The sequence below is a fragment of the Musca vetustissima genome, unplaced genomic scaffold (assembly GCF_032173495.1).
Source record: "Musca vetustissima isolate MV318-11 ecotype Yass unplaced genomic scaffold, APGP_CSIRO_Mvet_v1 utg63363, whole genome shotgun sequence".
NCBI classification, from domain to species: Eukaryota; Metazoa; Arthropoda; class Insecta; order Diptera; family Muscidae; genus Musca; species Musca vetustissima.
The window spans coordinates 17354-44111 of NW_026882748.1; the positions used below are offsets into that span (position 1 = coordinate 17354).

The following is a 26758-nucleotide window of genomic DNA, read 5'->3' on the forward strand; positions in this document are numbered from 1 at the left end:
ACTTAATGCAATTTGCATTATAACGACAACAACTACAAACAATAAGCGAACATTGTTGTTGAATAAAAATGCAACAACAAAGGCAAAAAAATGGAAAATAATAAAAAAAATTATAAAAAAAAACTCCCAAGATTTATTACAGCATCTTTGCGGTTAATCAGAATTAAAAATTCGTTTTGTTATAATCTAGAAACTTTTTTTATAAACGGCAATTTGTGGTTCATTTTATGACACCATAAACTGTTATAATTTGTTGCCGAATAGATTATGAAGTGAAGAGTAAAGTCTCGAATGGCTTATGAGAAGATGCTTAGAGGCCAAAATAATGCATAGAGACCTCTCTATAGGTATGCATAGCTTCTGAGGATGTCATTATGTATATGCGAAAGTTCTTATGAGGTTAGAAGAGGTCAGAGATCAGGTTATGAAGAGATGAATAAAGCTTTGGACGGCTTATGAAGAGGTGCTTAGAGGTCGTAACAGGCCAAAATAATTCCTTAGCAGGTCTCTATAGGTATGAACAGATTCTGAGAAAGTCAGTTGAGGCCCAAAAAGTATACGCGTAGTCCTAAAAAGATTAGTAGAAGTCAAAATAGATTATGATGAGATGAGTAAAACCTCCAATGCCTTATGACGAGAAGGATCTTAGAGGTCCTAACAGGCCAAAATAATGCGTTAGGGGGTCTGTATAGGTAGAATAGCTTCTGAAGAAGTCACTAGAGGTCCAAAATGTATATGCGTTAGTCCTTAGGAGGTTAGGAGAGGTCATAATAGGTTTTGAAGAGATGAGTAAAGCTTCGAATGGCTTATGGCGAGGTGCTTAGAGGTTCTAACAGGCCAAAATAATGCTTTAGGGGGTCTGGATAGGTAGAACAGCTTCTGTCAGTAGAGGTCCAAAATGTATATGCGTTAGTCCTTAGGAGGTTAGGAGAGGTCATAATAGGTTATGAAGAGATGAGTAAAGCTTCGAATGGCTTACGGCGAGGTGCTTAGAGGTCCTAACAGGCCAAAATAATGCGTTAGTTGGAGGTCACTGTAGTTGATAATATAGCCTATAAGGAGGTCAAAAATATACATCCGATGTACTTAGGAGGTCAACAACGGTCGGAATAGCTTATGAAGAGATGAGTAAAGCTACGAAGAACTTGCGGAGGATTTAAATATTTATCAGAAGTTCAGTATAAATTAGAAAATCATCTGAGGATGTTCTTAGACGTCCTAATAGTTGATGGAGAGCTAAGTAGAAATTCAACCAGGTTATGAGGAGCTTAATGCAGGTTCAAATGATATATTATGAATCTACTCTAAGTCCTCCAAAAGTCCTATAGGTCCTTAGAGCTACGAATAATATATCAGGAAGTTGAGTAACATGAGTAAAGCTTCGGATAGCTTACGGGGAGGTACGTATAGTTCGTAATAATCTATCAGAAGGTCTCTATGGATTTGCATCGATTTCGAAGAGATCTATTGAGGTTCAAAAATGTTTACATTAAGGTATCTTAGGTGTTTTAGGTGATGTCAGAACAGCTTACGAACAACTGAAAATGATTCGAATAGCTTATGTAGAGGTTCCTAGAAGTCCTAATTATTTTCGATCTCAGGTCAGTATAGGTTTGAAAATCATCTGAGGTGGTTTTTAAAGATCCTAATAGTTGAGGGAGAGCTAAGTAAAGGTTCAACTAGATTATGAGTAGCTTATTACAGATCCAAATGATATGTTATGAATCTACTGTGCCCCAAAAGTCCTATAGGTCCTTAGAGGTATTAATAATATCTAAGGAGGTTACAATGGGTTTGCATCGATTCCGAAGGGGTCAATTGAAGTTCAAAAAGGTCAGAATAGCTTATAATGCGATGAGTGAAGCTTTATGCGGAGGTACGTATAGGTTGCAATAATCGATATATAATCAATTGAGGTTGAAAAAGCTTAAGAAATGTTCATAGGAGTTTAGAAGAAGTCAGAATAGCTTATGAAAAGATCATTAAAGCTCCGAATAACTTATGAGAAGGTGCCATAGAGGTCCATACAAGTCCTAATAATGTATTAGAAGGTCACTATAGGTTCGCACCGATTCTCATTCTCAAGAGGGCAACTGAGTTTTGAAAAAGGTTCTTAAGGGCATAGAAGAGGATGGGGTGGTGCTTAGAGGTCCTAGTAATCTATCAGAGGCAGTATAGAAAAGGTCGGAATAGTTATGGGGAGTTGCTTAGAGGTCCTATTAATTCATCTGAAGGACTCGAAGCGTATCCAACGATTCTGAAGTGGTTAATTGAGGTTCAAAATCTGTGCAACATGATTTTTAGGCGTTTAGAAGCGTTCAGAATAGCTTGTGAAAAACTGGATAAAGCTTCGAATGACTTATGAGGTCAGGTCAGGAGGTCATTAATCTATCAGAAGGTCCATATAGGTTTAAGTAGCCTCTCAGGAGGTTAGTAGGAGTTCGGAAAAGGCTGATGAGGAGCTAAGTAGAGATTCGACCAGGTGGAGATCCAATAAAAAATATTTTTTACTGATCTTTAAAAAATATTTGTTAAAAAAATTCACGTCTTGATGGCATATTGACTCGTTTAATATTTTATTTAACTCAATACCGGTAGCTGCGGAACAACACTACTACCGGTCGAGGGAAGTTCAAGTGGCACGTGTACTTGTTGTTTTTTTTATAAAATAAAAAAATCAAAATACACACTATTTGTTGTTGTTGTTCATATATATGGTTTAATTAATACAAATAATCACAACAACAACAATAACAAAATAACAACATTTAAACAAAAAAAGCGTTGTAAGCAAAAGAGATGACAATTTTTTATAATTAGTTGTTGTTGGTGTTTTTTCTAAACTGCAACTGCAGCAGCGACAGCAACATCGGTGGCAGTGACAGTAGAACTAATTAATTTTATTTTAAAGATAATATTTCATGGAAGCTTGGAAAAGAGGGCGAAGGCGAACGGAGAGTAGGAAAACGCGAACGATAAAATGGCAAACAACAAGACGACACCACAATGAGGAAGGATTGTTTATAATTTTTTTTATTAAAAAAATAAATAAATAAAAACCCGAACCCACTTATCTTGGCCACTTTGTTCAAGAGAGATGATAGAAGGAGATAAAATACTTAAAAAAATGATATACAGACATATGTACATACATGCGTAGAAATTAAGTGAGACATATATTGAAATAATTATTTTATATTTTAAATTAAAATTTCAAAATAATAAAAATTAAATTTAAAATTTTTCTGTAGAGGATTTTTAGACAGAAAAAAAAATATTTTGAAAAGGGTACGTTTGGCTCCATGAATTATAATTATTTTCTTTTCTGATCAATTTTCCTATCAAAGGTCAAGGCTACAGAAAACAACAATTTTTTCAAATCCGTTGAAAATTTAAATTTTTATTTTTGTTGTTGCTGGTATTGTTGTTTTTCCATTCTACAGGAAATGGAATTCATTTGTGTTTTGATAACTGCAGAATTTTGTTTTGTATGCGTTTATTTTGAATTCATTGAATTTTCATCTGAATTTTTGTAAAAATTTTCAATGAAACACAAAACATAACAATAACAACAACTTCATTTGAAAGCAGCGGACCAGAAAATTAAACCCGCAAAAATTACAAAGAGAAGGCAAATTTTGAATAAAATCTAAAAATAAAATAAAAAAAAAAAAATTAAAAAATATTTTTTAGCAAAGGGATTGTCAGGACCAAGAAAAAAATGCACGGGCGGGAACTTCAGTAGTGTTGGCGGTTTATTTGGGATACCATTTTTATTTTGTTTTTGCAAAATATTCAGATTGAATCCCAGTTTGTTGTTTTTATAAAAAACAACTATCTATTAGTGGGGAAAGTATGGCATTGTTCGCCGAGGGGTAAGACAGGTCAGGGACTTTAAAAATATTCTTTAAAAAATCCAAGATTTCAACTCTGCAGGACGTTAATAAATAAAATACCACGTCTTGTTGGCTTCTTGAAGATTTTTTTTGTTTTTTATAAATCTACACTTCGATCAGCGTTTAAAAAAAAATAACGTTTAAGCAATTCACTTTAATTGGTCTGACGAGCACGGTGACGTATAGGTCTTGTCAACACTTATACGCAATATTGAACCCTGATCAAAATCCTCTTTTAGAGCCTGCAGTAGAAGATAACATAAATTTTCTGCGGCGTAATAAAGGCCCTCCTAGTCTTGGCTGACTTTTTTCTATTCAAGCTTTTTTTTTTGGTCTCTAAAATATTTTTTTTAAATGAGTTATTTATACTCTTTCGAGTCGAGCTTAATGATCTAAGTTTTGCAATGAAAAGGTAAGTCAGGAGAAGAACCTACGTATCCACCATTATACGACGCATTTCGCCGTTGGTTAAGCCACTCATCAGGCATATTGGGCTATGTGGCTATACAAAGGTGGTATGTTGATAACTTGTATTTATTCCGCCCTGATGTGAAACTTGCACATGCGAATTAAATTCAAATTTGTCAATATTCGACATTTGTCTTCTTTCTAGAAACAGTCCTTTTCAAAGCATCAGACCTGATGAGCCGCTTAACCAACGGCAAACGCGTCATATAATGGTGGGTACGTATCTAAGACCTAAATGACCTTAATAAAAGTTCTTTAAGATTTTAAACTCTGCAGGGCGTTACTAAATAAGTTTTTAAATAATAATTACCCTGAAGAACCTTCAGAAATCTTAAAGTCCAAACTCCAAAGTTCTTGGAGAATATATTTATTTAAATAAAATTCGCATGCTCAGCAGTACCACGTAAATATATTATTTTAAAAAAAAAAAAAAACACGATCTGCTGGAATTTGCAAAAATATATATATATATTTTTTTTAATTCCGCACCCTGGAGGAAGTTGAAAAATGATTTTAATAAATTCCAAGCTCTACGGGTCATTAAAACAATATTCTTTAACATTTTTAGTCACAGAAAAAGATTTGTTTGAAAATAAAGATATTTAAAAGAAAAATTGTATTGAAAAAAATCTATAAAAACTCTGCATTCTGAAGGAACAATTGAAGGTGTATATACCAACCTTCTATAGGACTTTTAACTTCATAGTTTTACTTGAAAAAAATATACGACTCTTCTATTGTCACTTAAGAAAATTGTCGTTTAAAATAATAACTCTCACCAGGATGATGAATAAAATCAAACCTCAGCAGGACCTTGAACAATTTTTCTTTCCAAAATTTTACGCTCCGCAAAAATCTGCAATAATATACTTTAACCTTCTATATGAGTTGTAGCCAGAAAATCTTCCACATCCAGAAGAGTTGCTTCGAAGGTATTTTTTCTTCAAGTATTCATACATTAAAGCAGCCTATGGCTGGCTAAGAGAAGGGTGATGATCTTTAATTTATGAGATAACATTTGTGGGATGTTGGAAAAATATTCTATTAACAAATCGATGGCTTTGGGAAAAAAGCATTACTAAATTCAAATCTTTAAAGAAATATGCGTTTAAAAATTGATGCATTCTAAATCAAGGCCTTGGATGGTTAAACAAAAATTCTAAAAATACTCACCTTGACTGATTCATTCTTATTTATTTTACGATTACGGTAGCGTATACGTGTTGTCAACACTTATACGCAATAATGAACCCCGCACAAAATCCTCTTTTCGAGCCTTTTGCAGAAGATCTACTGGATTTTTTTCTGTATAATAAAGGCCCTTGTATACCAAGGTTTGTAATATATAGCAAATCATTTTACCTTTTACCCAGGTATTCAGGTTCAATATTCAAAAGGCTTTCAATTGATATTATATGGATATTTTTTCTCAGACAATTTTTATAAGTTCATTTTCTAATTTTGAAAGGCCTTTCAAAAATATTATGTATATTCTAAAAGCCTTCTGTTAAGTCCTATAAGACCGTCGCTAGGATATATAGGAATATGACAAAAATATCCCAAGACTTTTGTAATCACAACACCTTCTAGAGAAATTTAGTTATAAAAATTTATTGGCCTGGAATTAAATATTCGATTCTATTTTTTTAGACGTTTCTGATTATCTGCCCTTTGCTTTAGTTCAATGGTCTTATAATGATCTGTTACGTACTACTTTTTTATATGTTTTTTGTTTTATTTCCAAAATGATTTCAATAACTCATCCATTTCCAAGCAGCCGAAGGTGCGCTTGACTGTTTCATTCTTATTTCTTTTACGATTACGGTAGCGTATACGTGTTGTTAACACTTATACGCTTCTAGCTTATTTTCCAAGGAAACCAAAAATGATTTCACCGAAAAGGTGTTGCCCTGGAATGAGGTATTCTATAGGCAAAGTAATTTACAGGGTTCTCCTTCTTCTAGAAGGTAGCAAACTTCCATAGAAGAGCTTCTGAAAAATTATTGGCCTGGAATCAAGTATTCTATTCTATTTTCTGATTATCTGCCCTCTGCTTTAGTTCAAGGGTCTTATAATGATCTGTTACGTACTATTTTTATATGTTTTTATTTTTTTTTTTTAAATATGATTTCAAAAAATTAACTCATCCATTTCCAACCAGCCAAAGGTGTGCTTGACTGTTTCAATCATATTTCCGATATTTACGATTACGGTAGCGTATACATATTGTCAACACTTATACGCAATGATGAACCCCGCACAAAATCCTCTTTTCGAGCCTTTAGCAGAAGATCTATTAGATTTTTTTCTGTATAATAAAAGCCCTTGTAAAAAAATTGTTAATATATAGCAAATCCTCCAGTGAGCTATAGGCAAAACCTTTTACTTAGGTATCCAAGCCTTGACATATATCCTATATTAAGAAGGCTTGCAATATGTCTTCTATGGATTTTTTTATTCTCAATCTTTACAAGTTTTTGTTTTTATTTCAAAAGACCTTCCAAAAATACTCTGTGGACCCTTGCTGGGATATATAGGAATTTGACAAAAAATATCCCAAAACTTTCGTAATCACAACACCTCCTAGAGAAGATTTAGTTATTCTAAAACATGAAAGCCTTTTGAAATTCTTTCGTAATCGATCAACCTTCTAGATTATTTTCCAAGGAGGCCCAAAAGATATTGACCCGGAATGACGTATCTAGAAGGTAACAAAGTCCTATAAGACAGCTTTATAAAATTTACTTCTCTTTGAAAAATATGTTTCAAAACCACGACTTAGTTGGCCTTTGAGAAAATATTTTTTTAAATATCCACGTCTTGGCAGAACCTTTGAAAAATGTTTCTTAATAACCAAGCCTTGACAGGCCTTTAGGAGGCCTTTAAATATCACGGCTTGGCTGGCCTTTGAAAAAATTATTTTTAAATATCCACGCTTTGGCTGGTCTTTGAAAAAAATGTTTCTTAATATCCAAGCCTTGGTAGGCCTTTGGAAAAATATTGTTTAAATACCACGGCTTGGCTGGCATTTGAAAAAACACTTTTTTTTTTAAAAAATCCACGCCTTAGGTGGTCTTTCAAAAATATTTTTTTAAAAAACTAAGGCTTTACCGACTTTAAAAAATTCTTTTTAAAAATCCACACCTTAGGTGGCCCTTAATAGAGCTTTATAAAAATTACTTCTCTTTATCGAAGATCCAAAAGGCGTCTGAAAATTTATTGGCCTGAAATAAAGTATTCTATGGGAAGTAATAATCTACAAGGTCCTAAATCAGCGGAAGCCTTCTCAAATATTATTTTTTTTTCAAACTTTTCTGATAATCTACCCCCTACTTTAGTTCAAGGGTCTTATAATGATCTGCCATGGACTACAGTTTTATATTTTTCTTTAAATTTCCTAAATTATTTAAACAAAATTAACTCATCCATTTCCGAACAGCCATAGGTGTGTCTAATGGGAATTTTCTGTTTCGCTGCAGATACAGTCATGAAATAATTACCTTTCAACTAAATAACTTTTTTTTCGATATGACAAATTTGGAATTATCATAATGTGTTAGAAAACTAATAGCGGAATATTAATGACTTCGTGTCGGATTTTTTTCAAAAGCAATATAGACTCAGCTGTCTCGCATGGCTTAGTCATTTCGGTAATTTGCGAACATTTGCAATAGTACAAAAAAAAAAAAAAAAATAGGGGGATTCTCCCCTCCATTTTCAAAACTATAAAAATTCACGCCTTAGATCTACACCTCGATTAAAATAAAACAAAAAAATGTTAACTATTCACTCTTAATGATCTGAAGTACGGTGGCGTATACGCCTTGTCAACACTTATACGCATTTATGAGTACGGTGACGTATACGAATTGTCAACACTTATACGAAATGATGAAAGTGATCAAAATCCTCTTTTAAATCCTTTAAAAAATATTTTTCGAAAGGTCGGCCAAGGCGTGGCCATTGAAAAAATATTTTTTACAAAACCACGCATTGATTCACCCCTCCATTTTCAAATTTTAAAGCCATGCTCGGGGATTTTTATTTGGAAAGATCATCATCCTTTTTTAAGACCTTTTTTATTTCCAGACCTTGAAACTCAGCTTTAAGAAGGGATAGATAGTTCCGCTTCTTTATGAATGGTCCTCTTTAATTCTATAATATTCTCATACCCTGGCTTTAAGTAGATCACCCTACACCACACCCATATTTGGTGGGTCTATTGAAACACCCACCTAGAAATATTATGTTTCTATATATAAATATATATTTTTTTTTTAATTTTGAATAATTATTTTTTAAATGATTTGTTGATTTCAATTTTTTTCTGTTATTGTTTTTGTTATTATTATTATTGTTGTTGCCATAAGAAGCAATTAAAAATATAAAATATAATCGATAAAGAAATTATTAAAACATGACATTCGTATTTTCGCTCGTATCGACTTTTTTGTGATTTAATGGAAAATTACATTTATGGGGGTGCCTGACTGCCAGCCAGTCTGCCGGCCTGCCTGCCTACTTGCCGCACACTTTTTCAATGCCAACCATTGATTCCGCCCGTCATCCATCCATGGATCGATTGTTGATGCTATAAGTCCGCTAGCTATAATTACAGGCAATTAATCGTCAATTGAGCCGAACGAAAAATCGAATGTATCATCATCATCGAGAAGTGGAAATTAAACCGAAAACCGCCTGTGGCTGGCTAAGAGAAGCGGGATGATCATTTATTTATTGTTTGTTATATAAGATGACATTTGTGGGATATTGAAAAAAATATTTAAATATTTTGTATTTGAAAAAAAAAATGATTTAATAAATATCGTATTGTTGGCTACTCGAAAAAAAAATGTTTTTTATAAATCTGCACCTCGTTTAAAATAAAACAAATTTTTTTAACTATTCACTCTTAATGAAGTACGGTGGCGTATACGCCTTGTCAACACTTATACGCAATGATGAACCCTGAATAAAATCCTCTTTTAAATCCTTTAAAAATTATTTTTCTAAAGGTCGGCCAAGGTGTGGCCTTTGAAAAATATTTTTTTTAAAAAAATCCAAGCCTTAGGTGGACTTTGAAAAAAATATTTTTTTTTAAAGAATCCACGCCTTATGTGGACTTTGAAAAAATATTTTTTAAAAAAATCCACGCCATAGGTGGACTTTGAAAAAATATTTTTTTAAAAAATTCACGCCTTAGGTGGACTTTGAAAAAATATTTTTTTAAATAATCCACGCCTTAGGTGGACTTTGAAAAAATATTTTTTAAAAAATCCACGCCTTAGGTGGACTTTGAAAATTATTTTTTTTTAAATCCACGCCTTAGGTGGACTTTGAAAAAATATTTTTTTTAAAAAAATCCACGCCTTAGGTGGTGGACCTTGAAAAAATATTTTTTAAAAAATCCACGCCTTAGGTGGATTTTGAAAAAATATTTTTTTAAAAATCCACGCCTTAGGTGGACTTTGAAAAAATATTTTTTAAAACATCCACGCCTTAGGTGGACTTTAAAAAAATATTTTTTAAAAAATCCACGCCTTAGGTGACTTGGAAAAAATATTTTCTTTAAAAAATCCACGCCTTAGGTGGACTTGGAAAAAATATTTTCTTTGAAAAATCCTCGCCTTAGGTGGACTTTGAAAAAATATTTTTTAAAAAATCCACGCCTTAGGTGGACTTTGAAACTATATTTTTAAAAATTCTCGCCTTAGATCTACACCTCGATTAAAATAAAACAAAAAAAAAACTATTCACTCTTAATGATCTGAAGTACGGTGGCGTATACGCCTTGTCAACACTTATACGCATTTATGAGTACGGTGACGTATACGCCTTGTCAACACTTATACGCAATGATGAACCCTGATCAATCATTGAAAAATATTTTGTTTTTTTAAATCCACACCTTAGTGGGCCTTGGTTGGCCTTTGAAAAAATATTTTTTTCTTTAAATTCATACAATTTTTTCTTTGAAAGAACCATGTCAACCCAATATCTCGCCCGGATCCAAGTGTTTTATTTATTTTGTCGATTTTTTTATTTAATTTGTTTTTATTTTTTTCCCTTGTTATTTTTTTCCAGATAAAAACCAAAAATAAAAAAAAATCTCTAAAAAGTGTTTGAAGTGAATCCAATTGAAAAAAATTACGTTTTAAATAGTTTTGCCAATAAAAAAAATCTCAAGACCCTTGTAAGAATTTTTATTAAAAATTCCAACCGATATAAAAATTACCCCAAAACAAATGTCGTTCAAAAGAAAATATTATCGTGTTTTGTAGTGCGTGTCCTGAGTACCCTTAGAATTGTAACTGCCTTAAGTGTTTATTTTTGTACAACGTCAATGAGAATTCTGATAGACCAAATAAAGCAATAGCAGCAACACTGAAGTCATCGTTTTCAAACAATTTCGTAAATTTCCTCTCTCTCATTCTCTCACTGGCCCACAATTCTCCCCCCAAACAACATAACCAATGGCCACAAATTGTGAATATATCGAAGAGAATCTGACAAATTCAAAATGTCCTCCCCTCTCAAATTCCGCCTCCTTGTCCTCAATGACGCACGAGGAGAAACAGGATAGTGCCGTGGAAAAATCCCAAAGTAAAAGCTCCTTTTCGGATATGTCCTCGGAAATGGGTAGTGGGGGGTATTTGCGACAAAATGGTACCTCACCATTGCCAACAGCGATGGCCCATTTCCATCTGCCCTCCATAGGGGATGATGTCTTCGAGCATGCCTTTGATGCGTCCATGGCTGATTTGGAACACAATGCTAATGATGGCTATGAATCGGATTCGGAACCTTCACTAAGTGGTGATGTGGGTGTAATAGAAGCCACCAACAGCAACATCCTCCATCCATCGAATAGTGACAATATGACCTGCTCCACGGGTCTGGGTAGCGGAGTGCTGCACACCTTTCCGCGCATGAAATCATTTGAATATCACAGCAGTGGTTCGGAATCTTCATCCGAGGATGAGGGGGAGGACAATGAAGATGGCCCTCAATTGGAAGGTGACATCCAAGCGGCCTTATCCCTTTCCGGGAAATATTATACCCCTGACATCTTTCAAATGCGTCCGTACTTGATGCCCTTTATGGAACGTCGACGCCTCTCCCAGTGCAAGGAAGAGGATGAAGATGATGGTGAAAAATCGCCTCAACCCCAAAATTCCGATCAACCACCGAAATTTGAGCGCAACAACAAACCAACCCCACCACCTCCCCCTCCCGTCAGTGACAAAGTCAACGCCGAAAAATTCAAGGACCTGGAGAGGTTGCGGCAACAATTCATGCATAAAATCGATAGCATTAATACGAACAATGTGGAGGATATAAAGACAGTGACAGTGGCACCGGAGCTTAACTCGCCGCCACCACCACCTCCAATACCACCCACCATTCTTCCACCAGCCTTGATAAATCTACTGGAATCGGCCAAATCCACTTCCACCACGCTCAAGACCCCCAGCTCAACGCAAGCAACCTCAGCCACCTCTCCGCTTAGCTCCAAACCCCACATGAAGGTAGAAGAAACTCCCACCTCCCCAACCACCAATAATGAACCACCCTCACCCTCCACCTTGATTATTAAGGGTAAGTTTACCGTTACCAAAGCCCAAGAGACCCCGGAGCTGCGTAGCGAGGCCGATAAACTAAAACACCTAAATGCCTCCACAAATTCCCAAACCATCAGCTTTCCCAGCAGTTTTGGTGGCTACAGCTCAGTGCAGGGTCTGTTCTCACAGCGTTATGGTAGCAACAAAGTTCCGGGTACTGCTCAACCCCATCTTTCCAAAGAATTCTTTGATAGTAGCCTGGTTGAGATCAGGTCATCCGCCGAAAGTACTTCTTCCCTCAATGTCTGTGATAATAATAGCATAGGTAACAGCAGCACAACAACTCCGACAACCACAAAATCCGCAACATCTGCGGGAAGCACCACAACGACAAAACCCAGATCCACATCTTTATCTGAATATTCACCTTCATCGGCGAAATATCGTGATTTTCCTCATCTAGATGATGTCTGGATCAAGAGACCGGCGTCCGGAACAGCAAGTACGACCACCCCAAAAACTCCACAATTCCCCGTCAAATCACCGGGCAGTTCGTTGAGTTCGGAATCATCGTTGCCAAAGAAACAGTACTATACCGATGATAGTGCTGCCGAAAGTGGCCGAACCACCGCCGTACAATCGGAAGATGTAAGTTGGATGTGTTTTTTCTTTCAATTTTTCAAAATTCAACAATGGGTCAAAATAATGAACCATAATATTTTTTTTTTTTTTGAATTTTCAACAATTGTTTGTTGATTTTTTTTCGAATTTAAACATGGGTCAAAGTAATAAAAAATTGTTTGTTGAATTTTCAACAAATGTTTTGAGTTGAATTTTCATCAGAAGTTTTTTTTTGTTTTTTGTTTTTGTTGTCTGTAAAAAATGAAAATTTTATAGACAAAATTTTAATTTTTTGTTGAATTTTCAACAAAATTTTTTGTTGAATTTTAAAACTGAAGTTTTTTTTTTGTTAAACTTTCAACGATTTTCGAATTCAAAGTAATAAAAATAATTTGTTGAATTTTCAACAAATTTTTTCTGTTGAATTTTTATCAAAAATGTTTGTAAAATTTATAGTATTTTTTTTTTTTTTAATTTTCTCCAATTGTTTCTTGCTTTTTTCGAATTCAAACTCAATTTTATAACAAATATTCAAAATTTGTTGTTAAATTTTCCACAAAATTTTTTGTTGAATTTTAAAACTAAAATTTGTTTTGTTAAATTTTCAACGATTTTTTTTAATTCAAATATGGGCCAATGTACTAAAAATATTTTGTTGAATTTTCAACAAATTTTTTATTTTGGAATTTCATCAAAAATGTTGTTTCAATTTTTAATAATTTTTTGTTGAGTTTTCAACCAATTTTTTTTTTTTTTTGGAAAAAAATTTGTTTTTCTCGAAAATAATCAACAATTCTTTTTCTTAAATTTCCGCCAAATTTTTTTGTTTTAATTTTCAAACAAAAAAAAATAATAATAATAAAACGATTTTAATAAAAATCCAAATTTTTTTTTGTTGAATTTTCAACTTTTTTTAAATATAATACTTTTTTATTAAATTTTAATTGAATTTTAATTTTTTGTTAATTTTTCAACAAAATTGTTATGTTGAATTTTTAATAACAAATGTTTGTTGTATTTTCAGCAAAGACAACAAAATGTTGAAAATTCAACAAGATTTTATGTTGAATTTTCAACATTTATTTTTTTTTGAATTCTCAACAACATTTATTGTTGAAACAAAAATGAATTGTTCTGTTGTTGAAAATTCAACAGAAAATGTTAATAAAAAATGCAAAAAAAAATTTTGTTGAATTTTCAAAATTTTTTTGTTGAATTTTCAAAAAATTTTTGTTGAATTTTCAAAATTTTTTTGTTGAATTTTCAAATTTTTTTTTTGTTGAATTTTCAAATTTTTTTATAGAATTTTCAACAAAAAATGCTTGTTGTATTTTCAAAAAAGACAAAAAATGTTGAAAATACAACAAGATTTTTTATTGAATTTTAAACATTTTTTTTTTTTTTGGAATTCTCAAAAACATTTATTTTTAAAACAAAAATGAGTTATTCTGTTGTTTAAAATTCAACAGAAAATGTTAATAAATAAATTCAACAAAAAATTCTGTTGAGTTTTCAATTTTTTTTTTAACAATACTCTTTTGTTGAATTTTCAAAATTTTTTATAGAATTTTCAACAACAACAAAATGTTGAAAATTCAACAATATTTTTTGTTGAATTTTTTTTGTTGAATTTTTTTTGTTGAATTTTTTTTGTTGAATTCTCAACAACATTTATTGATGAAACAAAAATGAATTATTCTGTTGTCGAAACTTCAAGGGAAAATTTTATAAAAAAATTCAACCAAAAATCTTGTTGAATTTTCAACATTTTTTTAATTTATTCAATTTTTTAATCTATAATAACTTTCCATTGCATTTTTCAACAATTTTTTTTAAGAATTTTCAAAAAAAAATTTCGTTTGTAAAGAAACCTTATTTTCCTTTAGAAAAAAATCTTGGGGACCTGAGGATTTTTTCCTATGGAAACTTTATATGAAAAGAGGGACATAGAAAAAATTCTCTATATTGCAGAAAAAATCTCAGAGACTTCAGGACAAAAAACGTAATTAAGGACATTTTTTCTCCAAACAACGTCATCTGAAAAATAGGACCCGAGAAGAAAATTCTCAGGGTTTTCAGGAAAACAAATTTCAGGACCAGAAGAGACTAGACGACATTTTTTCCTGTAGACATTATCAAATCCTGAGGACAATTTTTTTCACAGAAAATAATTTCTGAGGATCTGAGAACTTTAAGTCCTCTTTTAAAAGTCTTTGTCCTAAGTTCCTGAAGAATTTATTTGAACAGGGGTTATGGAAAAAAGCGTCTTTTGAACTTGAGAGAAATTTCTTGTAGAGGAAATATTTAAGTATGAAATTTTTGACTATAGAAAAGATTGTCGGATCCTGTAACTATTTGCCTGTTTTAGAAAAAAAAATGTTTTAAGAACCTAAAGTTTTTTTTTCATAAGTTCAGAATTTTGATTTTTTCTATGAAAAAATCTAAATTTTTTCATAGAAAAAATCAAATTATCCGTTGAAAAATTTGTTCCTCAAGTCGTGAGGATACATATTTCTATCTTTAGGACTTAAAAAAAATTAGATTTAGTCAGATCCTGAAAACTTTTAATTCACTTTAGAAAAAACCCTCGAATATTTATTCTGAATATTATTCTGTCTTAGGAAAAAATATCCTAAGGAACTGAAAATTTTTGTTTGTGTTTTCAGAACTTGAGGGCAATTTTTTCCCACAAAATAATATTTTAAGTGGGAAATTTTTTCTATAGAAAAAAATAGTCAGATCATGCGGTCTCTTAGTCATTTTTAGAAAACATGGTCCTAAGGTCCTAAACATAGAAATAGGTGTCCTCAGGACTTGAGGAAAAAATTTTTGAACTGATAATAATTTGCGGAGGATTTTTTCTTTATAAAAATATCATTAGATGTTGATAACCTAAATTTTATAACTAAGGGTCTATGAATTTTTTCTACAGAAGAAAAAATAGGCGAGGTGACGATATTTTTTATTGAAAAAACATAGGCCTGAGGGTCTGGGAATTTTTTTCTTGTTCAACAAATTAATCCTGAGTGTATCCGAATGTTTTTTTCTATAGAAAAAAATTGAACTGAGTTTAGTTGAATTTTTCTAAGGATCATCAGGATTAGGTTTTGAAGTTTTTATACCCTTCACCACACTGTGGTACAGGGTATTATGTCTTTATGCATATGTTTGTAACAGGCAAAAATAATCGAGATAGACCCATGGTTCCTTTTAAGAATATGCATAGAATCACTTTCTGAATCGATTTATGCATGTCCGTCCGTCTGTCCATGTTAAATTGTAAACAAAGTACAGGTCGCATTTATGATCCGATTTGGATGAAATTTGGCACAGTTCATTTGTTTGGCCCAAGGACGAACCCTATTGAAATTGGGAAAAATCGGTTTAGATTTAGATATAGCTCCCATATATATTTTTGCCCGATTTACGGACTTTAGACCCTGAAAATCTTTCGATTTGCACGAAATTTGGCATAGCGTACTGAATTGAGCCACGAAAGATGTGTACCAAGTTTCGTGAAAATCGGTTCAGATTTATATATAGCTCCCATATATAGTTTCCCCGGATTTACGGACTTTAGACCCTGAAAATCTTTCGATTTGCACAAAATTTGGCATAGCGTACTGAATTGAGCCACGAAAGATGTGTACCAAGTTTCGTGAAAATCGGTTCAGATTTAGATATAGCTCCCATATATAGTTTCGGCCGATTTTTGGTAAATGGCGTACCAAAGTCCCTATATATCTTTCGATTTGCACGAAATTTGGCATAGCGCACTGAATTAAGTCTAGAATGATGTGTGCAAAGTTTCGTGAAAATCGGTTCATATTTAGATATAGCTCCCGTATATATCTTCCTCCGATTTAAGGTAAATGGTGTACCAAAGTCCTTATATATCTTTCGATTTGCATGAAATTTGGCAAAACGTACTGAATTGAGGCTAGAATGATGTCTGCCCAGTTTCGCGAAAATCGGTCCTGATTTAGATATAGCTCCCATATATAGTTTCGTCCGATTTCATGTTAATGGTGCCCCAAAGTCCCTATATATCTTTCGATTTGCAGGAAATTTGGCATAACGTACTGAATTGAGCCTAGAATGATGTCTGCCCAGTTTCGAGAAAATCGGCCCAGATTCAGATATAGTTTCGTCCGATTTCATGTAAATGGTGCACCAAAGTCCCTATATATCCTTCGATATATTTGGATAGAGCTTCCATATATATTTTCGCCCGATTTTAAGTAAATTGGACATCAAACTCTTCATGCTAGTCAGGTTGACATCAAATTTTGCACAACGTACAAAATTGAGCATAGAATTACGTAGTTGCGTTTTCTAGAAGTACAGACATAGCCCAACAGATAACCTATTTATATTTGATTGAAGTCGATTTATATAACTTATGGATATATAGGTAGATTCACATTTAGATAAATATCACATATTTTATTTCATCCAATTTCATGTTAATAGTCCTGTTTAATATATCCATAGTGGTGAAGGGTATCATATAGTCGGCCCCGTCCGACTTTACTACTTTCCTTACTGGTTTTTTTTAATTTATTTATTTATTTTATTTATTTATTTATTTATTTTTTTTTTTTGTATAAAATATTCAGACATTATTAATTTTCTGAATTTGATATATTTTTTTAAATCCCAAGGATCTAATGTCCACATAAAATTGTGTGGAATATTCCATACCATTCGAGCTAAATATTTGCAGTTACCTTTTTTTGCAAATTAAAAAATAAGTAAAATATATTTTAAGGTCATTGCAACGTCGTTGACAAGTTTGTCATATAAACAAAAAATGAAAACACAACTAAAACATTCGTGTTGTTGTAGGAACACGTGATGAGACCGATATCCACAAAAAAAAAAAAAAACTTTAAAATACACATTTCAAACAACCCACACACCAAAGGCCGACCAACAACACGGTGACAATATTGCAAATTTCGTATTTTTTTCAGTTTTTTGTTCAATAAATTATTCCAAACGAGTTTCAATGAGAACAGCTACAAAAAATTCAAATAAAAAAACGAAAACCGAAACAAATAATAAGGCGGCATAATAACAACAGCGATAATTATTTCTGCCTACAATATGGACGTGCCTAAAAATTTTTATTTTTTTTCTTTTTATATTTATTTTTTACAATTATTTAAATTTTTTAACAATTAACAGACGAAGGCAAACATCTACCAAACGATATGCATATTTTTTTTCTTTGGATACTGGAAATATTATTTTTTTGGTACTTCACCATATGTGTTTGCGAACAAACAACCGACTGAGAGGGGTAGGTCTGGAATCCGGCAAAACGAACGAACCTCAATCAACCTCTCACAACATATACTGCAAACGAAGAAATTCCCCAAAGAAGTATTGACGTCATTTTTTCTCTGTTTGTATTTGTTTTGCAAATAAATTTTATTTAAATATGTACAACATCGTATCGGTTGAATAGAAACGAAAGAACAACAAAATCAAATAGGAATATTAAACAAAAAAAGAACAACAAAAGAAGCAGTTTTAACAAATTTTCGAAGCAAAAAAGAAAAGAAAAAGAAAGCAGGCAAACAGACAGGCGATCAGGCATGCCTGCATACACATTAGAATTAATCGGAGACAGTGGGTAGCAATATGAAATGTGGACAAAAAATCTTAGAATTTTTGAAAAAAAATATTTTTAATAAATCCACGCCTCAAATGGGTGCTTGAAAAAATATTTTTAACTAGCATATGCCTGCATGTATTAACATATTATTTCGTTTTCAAAGCAAATTGCATATGTCAGACAAAACAATCCACACATTAACATCGACCATAAATTAAATTTGAGTACCATTTACTACCAATTTTCTTGATTCGAGCTTTAAAGCTTCGCCCAAATCTAGATTTTCCATTTAGCACACATTATTTCCATAAAAAAACTGCCTACATAACCCAACCCTACACCCCGACAGTGATTCTAAATCCTAGTTTCAGGATTCCAACTCTATTGGTTCACCCACAATTCAAATTGTACCAAATTTGGTACACGTAGTACCAATTACAAAACTTCTGATATAGTACAAATTTCCAAAACTTCCTACACACTCCAATCCTACACCCCAACAGTGATTGTAAATCCAAGTTTCAGGATTCCAACTCTATAGGTTCACCCAAAATTCAAATTGTACCAAATTTAGTACACAGTAGTACTTATTTCCAAAACCTCCTTCCTACCCCAAACCTACACTCCCACAGTCATCCTAAATCCAAGTTTCAGGATTCCAACTCTATTGGTTCACCCACAATTCAAATTGTACCAAATTTAGTACACAGTAGTACTTATTTCCAAAACCTCCTTCCTACCCCAAACCTACACTCCCACAGTGATCCTAAATCCAAGTTTCAGGATTCCAACTCTATTGGTTCACCCACAATTCAAATTGTACCAAATTTAGTACACAGTAGTACTTATTTCCAAAACCTCCTTCCTACCCTAAATCTACACTCCCTCAGTCATTCTAAATCCAAATTTCAGGATTCCAACTCTATTGGTTCACCCACAATTTAATTTGTACCAAATTTAGTACACAGTAGTTCGAATTTCCAAAACTTCCTACATACCCCAATCCTACACCCCGACAGTGATTCTAAATCCAAGTTTCAGGATTCCAACTCTATAGGTTCACCCAAAATTCAAATTGTACCAAATCAGATATAGTACGAATTTCCAAAACTTCCTACATACCCACAATTCAAATTGTACCAAAATTAGTACACAATAGTACTTATTGTTTAAAACCTCCTTCCTACCCCAAATCTACACTCCTACAGTGATCCTAAATCTAAGTTTCAGGATTCCAACTCTATTGGTTCACCCACAATTCAAATTGTACCAAATTTAGTACACAGTAGTACTTATTTCCAAAACCTCCTAGCCCAAACCTACACTCTCACAGTCATCCTAAATCCAAGTTTCAGGATTTCAACTCTGTTGGTGCACCCGCAATTCAAATTGTACCAAATTTAGTACATAGTTGCACCAATTTCCAAAACTTCTACATACCCCAACCCTACACCCCGACAGTGATTCTAAATCCAAGTTTCAGGATTCCAACTCTATAGGTTCACCCAAAATTCAAATTGTACCAAATTTGGTACACAGTAGTACCAATTACAAAACTTCAGATATAGTACGAATTTCCAAAACTTCCTACACGCTCCAATCCTACACCCCGACAGTGATTGTAAATCCAAGTTTCAGGATTCTAACTCCATAGGTTCACCCACAATTCAAATTGTACCAAATTTAGTACATAGTTGTAGCAATTTCCAAAACTTCCTAAATACCCCAATCTACACCCTCACAGTCATTCCAAATCCAAGTTTCAGGATTCCAACTCCATAGGTTCACCCACAATTCAAATTGTACCAAATTTAGTACACAGTAGTACTTATTTCCAAAACCTCCTTCCTACCCCAAACCTACACTCCCACAGTGATCCTAAATCCAAGTTTCAGGATTCCAACTCCGTTTGTGCACCCGCAATTCAAATTGTACCAAATTTAGAACACAGTTGTACCAATTTCCAAAACTTCAGATATAGTACGAATACTTCCTACATACCCACAATTCAAATTGTACCAAATTTAGTACACAGTAGTACTTATTTCCAAAACATCCTACTTAACTCAAACCAACACCCCCACAGTGATCCTAAATCCAAGTTTCCGGATTCCAACTTAATCGGTTGACCCACAATTTAAATTGTACCAAATTTAGTACACATTCGTACAAATTTCTAAAACTTCCTACATATTTTAATCTTACACCTCCACACCTCTGAATCCAAATTTCATGATTCTAGCTCTATTGGTTCACCTAAAATTCAAATTGTACCAAATTTAGTACCATTTAGAACCCATAAGTAATTAATTTGTTAAACTGAATCCTAACCCTAATCGTACATCCCTACAATGATCCTAACACCAAATTTCATTGTTCCAGCTCTATCGGTTCACCCAAATCCAAATTGTACCAATTATAGTACGATTTAGTACTTTTCGTAAACATAAGTGAACATTTTCCAAAACTACGTACATATCCCAATCCTACACTCCAACAGTAATGATACTTTCAATTTTCGGGATTCCATCTCGATTTGTATCTCCAAATTAAATTTGTACCAAATATAGTACCATATAGTACTTTTCGTACACATGAGTACACATGTTCCAAACTCTCCCCATATCGACCCTAATTCTCGATCTTAATTTGCATTCCAATTTTAAAGTTTTTAGCTCTATCCATTCACGAAATTGTACCAAATTTAGTACATTTCAGTACTTTTCGGATACTTATAGTTCGAATTTCCAAAACGGCCTTTGCTACATCCATTCTACACTCCATCAGTGACCCTCAATTCAAATTTCAGAGTTCTCTGGTTCGCCAAATACAAATGATACCATATTTAGTACTTTTCGTACCGTTCTAGTACGAATTTCCAAAAACCCAGCCTTATCTGAAACCTTTAGACCTCACCTAAAATTTCAAGAATCTAGCTTCAGCCATTTCGTCTGGGCGTTTGTGAATCGTCAGTCAGTCAATCACTTTACTTTTTTATTAGTACAGAAAAAGCTTCGCCTCTTTTGGGTGCTTGAAAAAATATTTTTAATAAATCCACGGCTCTTTGAACGCTTAGAACATATTTTCAATAAATCCACGACTCTTAATGCCTTGTAAAATTCATATAAAAAATTTGACCTCAGGTTCTCTGATTTTTTTTTTCAATATCAAAAAAACGTGTCCTCGGGTTCTGAGGGGTTTATTTTTATAGAAAAAAATGTCCTTAGGAAAAAATCTACAGTGTGATGACGACAATACGCAGCATGGTTTTTTATTACAAATAATAAAAAAAATAACAATTTCAGTGTAACCTCGTAAAGCGTTTTCAGGGTAAATTAATTAATTGATTAATAATTGGCACTCATAATTCCGCAACAGGCCATCATAATTATGGCAGATGCCATAATCCTATCAAGCAGCAAAAGTTGTTCCATTTATTTCCTTGTTTTCTTTTTGTGTCCAACTCCACAATATTATTTAGTTCTTCCACTAATGTTCAACTATTCATTGCAGGAACAAGATGCCCGGCTGCCGTCATCAAGGCCCTCCAGTGCGCCGGCCGAACCAAATGCCAAAGCGGCACGTAAAGCCTCCAAAAAGATGAAAGAAGAAGCAAGGTAAGAACCAAACCGAAAATTCTTTAAAATTGAAATTTTATAAAATCCCCCTTCTCCCCTACCCACAGACGTCAGGAAAAAGAAGCCAGCCGCCGTGAAAAAGAAGCCCGCAAAATCGAACGTGAAACAGCACGCCGTCTCGAGCGTGAAGCCGCCAAATTGGAAAAACTCAATCGTAATGCTGAGAAAATATCCCGCAGCACAGAACGTATGGCTGTTACACCACGTTCCGGCTCTTTGGAGCGAAGGCGTAGCGGTGAAGATTCCCCCGTGTTGAATCAATCCACAGTCCATGGCATAGCTAGTCCCAATCGTCGACCTACAATTTTTGATGTTTTTCGTCCGCGTGCAAAATCCGATGCTAAAAAACAAAAACTTCTACTCGATCCCTTGTCGGCTGCAGCAGCAGCCACGGGCAATGAAATGGGCAGTGCCAGTAGTACCCACTCGTCGGGTGGTGGTGCCGGTGGCGGTACTGGCGGCGGCGGCGTTATGAATTCCATGAAAGTAGCTTTACAAAATTCCGGCCTTATTGGTGGTGGCAGCCATCATCATAAACAACATCCCGCCGTAACGATAACCTCTGCCGATGGCACCACCTCGGTAAAGAATAAGTACAAAGATGGTTCGGCACATCCGCATCAGGGCAGTGATGCTCAAGTGAGTTTTTAGAATGCAATTTTCTCCTTTGGTATAAATATTTCATTAATGATTTTGTTGTTGTTTTTTTCCCTTAGTATTATCACACAGTTACGGCCGTTCGTCGTGCCGATGTTTCCCGTTCACCAATGACCAAAGTAATGGATCTGTTTAGACATCGTTCCAATTCAGCAGCCTCGGAGGCAGATAAACGTAAAGCGGTAAGTTTTATTTTGAAATACACTTTTCTTGACCCCTAATGCCCGGAGGTTGTCCGGACCGGGGGTTGTCCGGACCGAGGGTTGTCTATAGAAAAAATTGTCTTTGGGTTCTGAGTCTCAATATGTTTTTTTTTATAAAAAATGTTCATCTGATTCTGAGCCCTTTTTCATGTATCCCAAGTCCTTACACTAATGTCCGTAGAATTTTAGCTCTCTATAAAAAATTGCCAACGTATTCAAAGGGCTTTTTATTAAAAAAATGTCTTCGAATTCTGAGCGCATATCTATTTTTATTTATAAAAAAAAAATGTTCTCTGACCCTGAGCATTTTTTTTCCTATATGCTCTTCTATAGAAAAAATAGTCCCCCAGGTCTTTAGACAATTGTTTAGAAAAACCTGTCCTCAGATCCAGGGGTTTATTATTTATACAAAATATGTGTCTTCAGATTCGGAGAATTATTTAATATTAGAAAAAAGTTTCCTCAGATCCCGAGTATTTTTCCTCTCTTCGGAGGATGGTCTTCTATAGAAAAAATCCTCAGACCCTTATTTATAATTTTATTTTATAAATTATAGTAACTCATGTTCTGAGAGTTTTTTTCCACGAAAAAAAAACTACTTCGAGGGTACTGGCCTTGATAGGGCCAACATTGAAATTTATATTGAAGTTCCATGCCTAATAAATTTTGTATTTTTACTTTTTATCGGCTCAATCGGGATATTGTCGAAGTATTATTCTGGGAGGTCATAACTTTTTCGAAGTCCTCCTGAATGTTTTGTATTTTGTCCTTCTGATCACTGTGTCCCTTACTGCGCATATTTTATATGTTGTATCCATTCGTCCATTGCTCAGGTCAGATAATACCAGCCTTGGTCTTATAATTCCGACACTTTGTCAAAAAGATTTTTTCTTTAGACAATGGCTTACCTAGAGGTCTTCCATATAGAAAAACGAAGACATAACGGGTTCTCCAATACGGTTTTAAACCACAAAATATTGGTGCTAGATTGCCATGACCTCTTCGAGTGAATGGCGGGCAATGGTTTCGTTACTTGCGTCGTCATGTTGATAGTAATTGTTATTCAGCTGAATACCATCTAATTCCGACCATTTATTGGTGATTTGTAGTCTCTCGATAGCGTAATTGTTCATCCGAGCTTAATTACTTAAAAACGAATGTCCAATGGCACCTTCGAACCATTAACCACATCAACAACTCTTGGTCTCGTCTCTACCACATATACCTCTCTGTTCACACATATGCAGAAATTGATGTTTCAATACCTAACATATGCCTAGCATTGTCGACTAGGACAACATGACACGTTGCACCTAATTCAGTAGCTCCGCCTAAGCAAACTCACATGTCTTCAAACTTCCTATGAACGAAACCCACACGGATTGCCATGTCGTTCCTGAAGCAATTCCATCATGGTCAGTTTTCTTCGCAAAAATGCATTTAAATCATAGTTCCTTTTAGTTCAATCGCACATTGTTAATTCGTTCATGTCAGTTAATTCGGTCGGCCAATGAACGGGAAGATCTAGATGAACGAACTAAGTAAACGATAACAAAAAGGAACGAACTACTGGAGCCAAAGGAACTATATGAACAGAGCAACCGAACCTAATACCGATCGTTCATTTTGTGGAATAGTTTCTTTGAACTAGTTCGTTCGGAAAATACCCTAAATATACAGGTTGCAACCTTCCTAAATTTGAATACAGATGAGGCAGAATTAGACAACCTTTGTTTGTATTTCAGTTGCTACAACAACACTTGGAGCTTCCGACATCCAGATGCGACAATTTCTGCTTGTTGTCGAAATCATAGTGGTGGAAATTGATCGGAAATTGATATTGGGACCCTTTTTATAAGACCGCTAGACAAACGGACACTTCTAGATCCTCCCTTCTATAGACAATAGAAAACTTCTAGATCTTCTATAGCCTATATCCGACTCTTAGGTCTGCTATGTGGTCTTCTATAAAAATAATATCATGAGTCCTCTATTGATTGGTCTATATATGACCTCTAGGTGCTGTATATGATCTGTATGACCTGTAGGTCCTCTATATACCTATAGATGGCCTGTAAGACCTCTACCTATGGATGACTTGAAGGTCAGTTATCGATAAGCAAAGGAAACACTATAGATCATCTACTGATAATAATAGTCCTATACCTTAAGCAACTTAAGCACCATATTCCTACCAATTAACATATCGCAGAGAGCTGTGATATTGAGAATTTTGGGCTAGTAGTGGTCAGAATTGCGGGGGGAAATATTCACCACGTCAGAACATACACAGGCCGTTATTACACTCTTAATTCCATAAATCTCTGAGGTTGGTGTCTTTACTCAACATATAATGAAATGGTTATTGAATTAGCTCACGTACACATTCGTGGTGTGAATGGTGCATATAGAAAATTTTGAAGATATTATTTAAGGCTATTTCATACTAGATGGCGCCCTATTAGTGTTTTTTTTACTATTTCAAATTACACTTAAATTACACATAATTCTATTTGTATAAAATTGAAATGATTGATGAAATGATGATTAATTATTTTTCGCATTTCGAAAAATTTAATTTTTTTTCTTTTTATAAAATGGGAAGAACCAAAACAAAATATTTAAAAAAAAATCTTTAAACAAAACCGACTTAAAAATATTTCAAATATTTCAACCAAGTCCTGGATTAAAAAAAAATCTACCACTGTGTGGATTTAAATAAATATATTTTTCGATTAAAAAAAAATGTATTAACATTAGTTAACCAAGGCGAGGGTTTAAAAAAAAAATCCTAATGTCAGATTTTTTTTTTTTTTTTTTAATTTCTCAATCAAGTTGTTTAATTAAAAAAAATACCTCTTGCGTGGATCTTTAAAAAAATATATTTTATAATAAAATGTTGGTCATTAATTTTTTTCTAAATCTCCTAATATGAACAATCTCCCTCCATGTGTTCTTATCATTTCCTTCTTCTATATTTTCTTCAAAATATTTGAGGAAGTTTAGCGGAAAATTTACACAAAGTCAAATATTTTTTGTATATTAAATTATTATGTTGTTAATTTAATAAAAATCAACTATTTCCATTCTATGGCTCATTAGTGGCCTCATTATTGACAATTATTTGTAGGTGTTTAAATATTTCATTGAAATTGATTAACATCTCAAAAACAAAATCATTTTGTTGCGGTCACTTTTCAAAATCGTGTTGACCAAATTTGTTCACACTCTCGCACATTGTTGTTGTTTCTTTTGGCAATATTTATTTTAAACACTTCAGATTTATAGATTTGAATTTTGGACACATGCATGTAATTGAAAGTTGGATTTTTTTTTTATAAAATTATCAATTGAAGTGAGAGAGATAAAAATCACCCACACAACAATAATGACTTTGAAGTTGAATTGTTTTTTTGGACAATCTAATTCATAGTCAAAATTTAAATAAAAAAATAAAAAATACTGTGAAAAAATATTTCAAAAATTCACCGCTATTGTGATGTTTCCGAAAAAAGATTTGTAAAAAACCCCATTGAAACCCGATTGAAAAAATATTTTGAAAAAATCCACGCCTTTTTTAATGCCCTATTTTTTCCATACCTGAAAAAAAAAATATTTTTCAAAAATCCAGACCTCGTTTAATATTTTCAAAAAAATTCACACCTCTGTTGGGTACTGAAAAAAATATGTTTTAAAAAATCCACTCCTATTTTGGTCTTCGAAAAGTCTCTGTTGGGTAATTGATTTGGTCTAATCTACGCCTCTTTTGGACCCTTGAAAAAAATATTAAAACCAGTACCGAACCGATTTTCTCGAAACTTAACACACGTCATTCAATACCTAATTCATAAAATCGGACGAAACTGTATATGGGAGCTATATCTAAATCTGAATCGATTTTAACGAAACTTAGCACACATTATTCTGGACCTAATTCAGTACCCTATGCCAATTTTCGTGCAAATCGAAAGGCATATAGGGACTTTGGTGCACCATTTACATAAAATCGGACGAAACTGTACATGGGAGCTATATGTAAAACCGAACCGATTTTCTAGAAACTTAACACACATCATTATGGACCTGACTT

General features: G+C 33.5%; 1 protein-coding gene across 1 annotated transcript; it reads left to right on the forward strand.

Annotated features, from left to right (window-relative positions):
* Positions 1-10837: 10837 nt before the first annotated feature.
* Positions 10838-22647, forward strand: LOC133329425 (uncharacterized; the record flags this gene model as incomplete). Its single annotated transcript, XM_061537900.1, has 5 exons — positions 10838-12414; positions 12487-12574; positions 21684-21787; positions 21856-22447; positions 22525-22647. Coding segments are annotated over exons 1-5 (2484 nt in total), but the record flags the coding sequence as incomplete, so codon positions are not given.
* Between the last annotated feature and the right edge of the window lie 4111 nt (positions 22648-26758).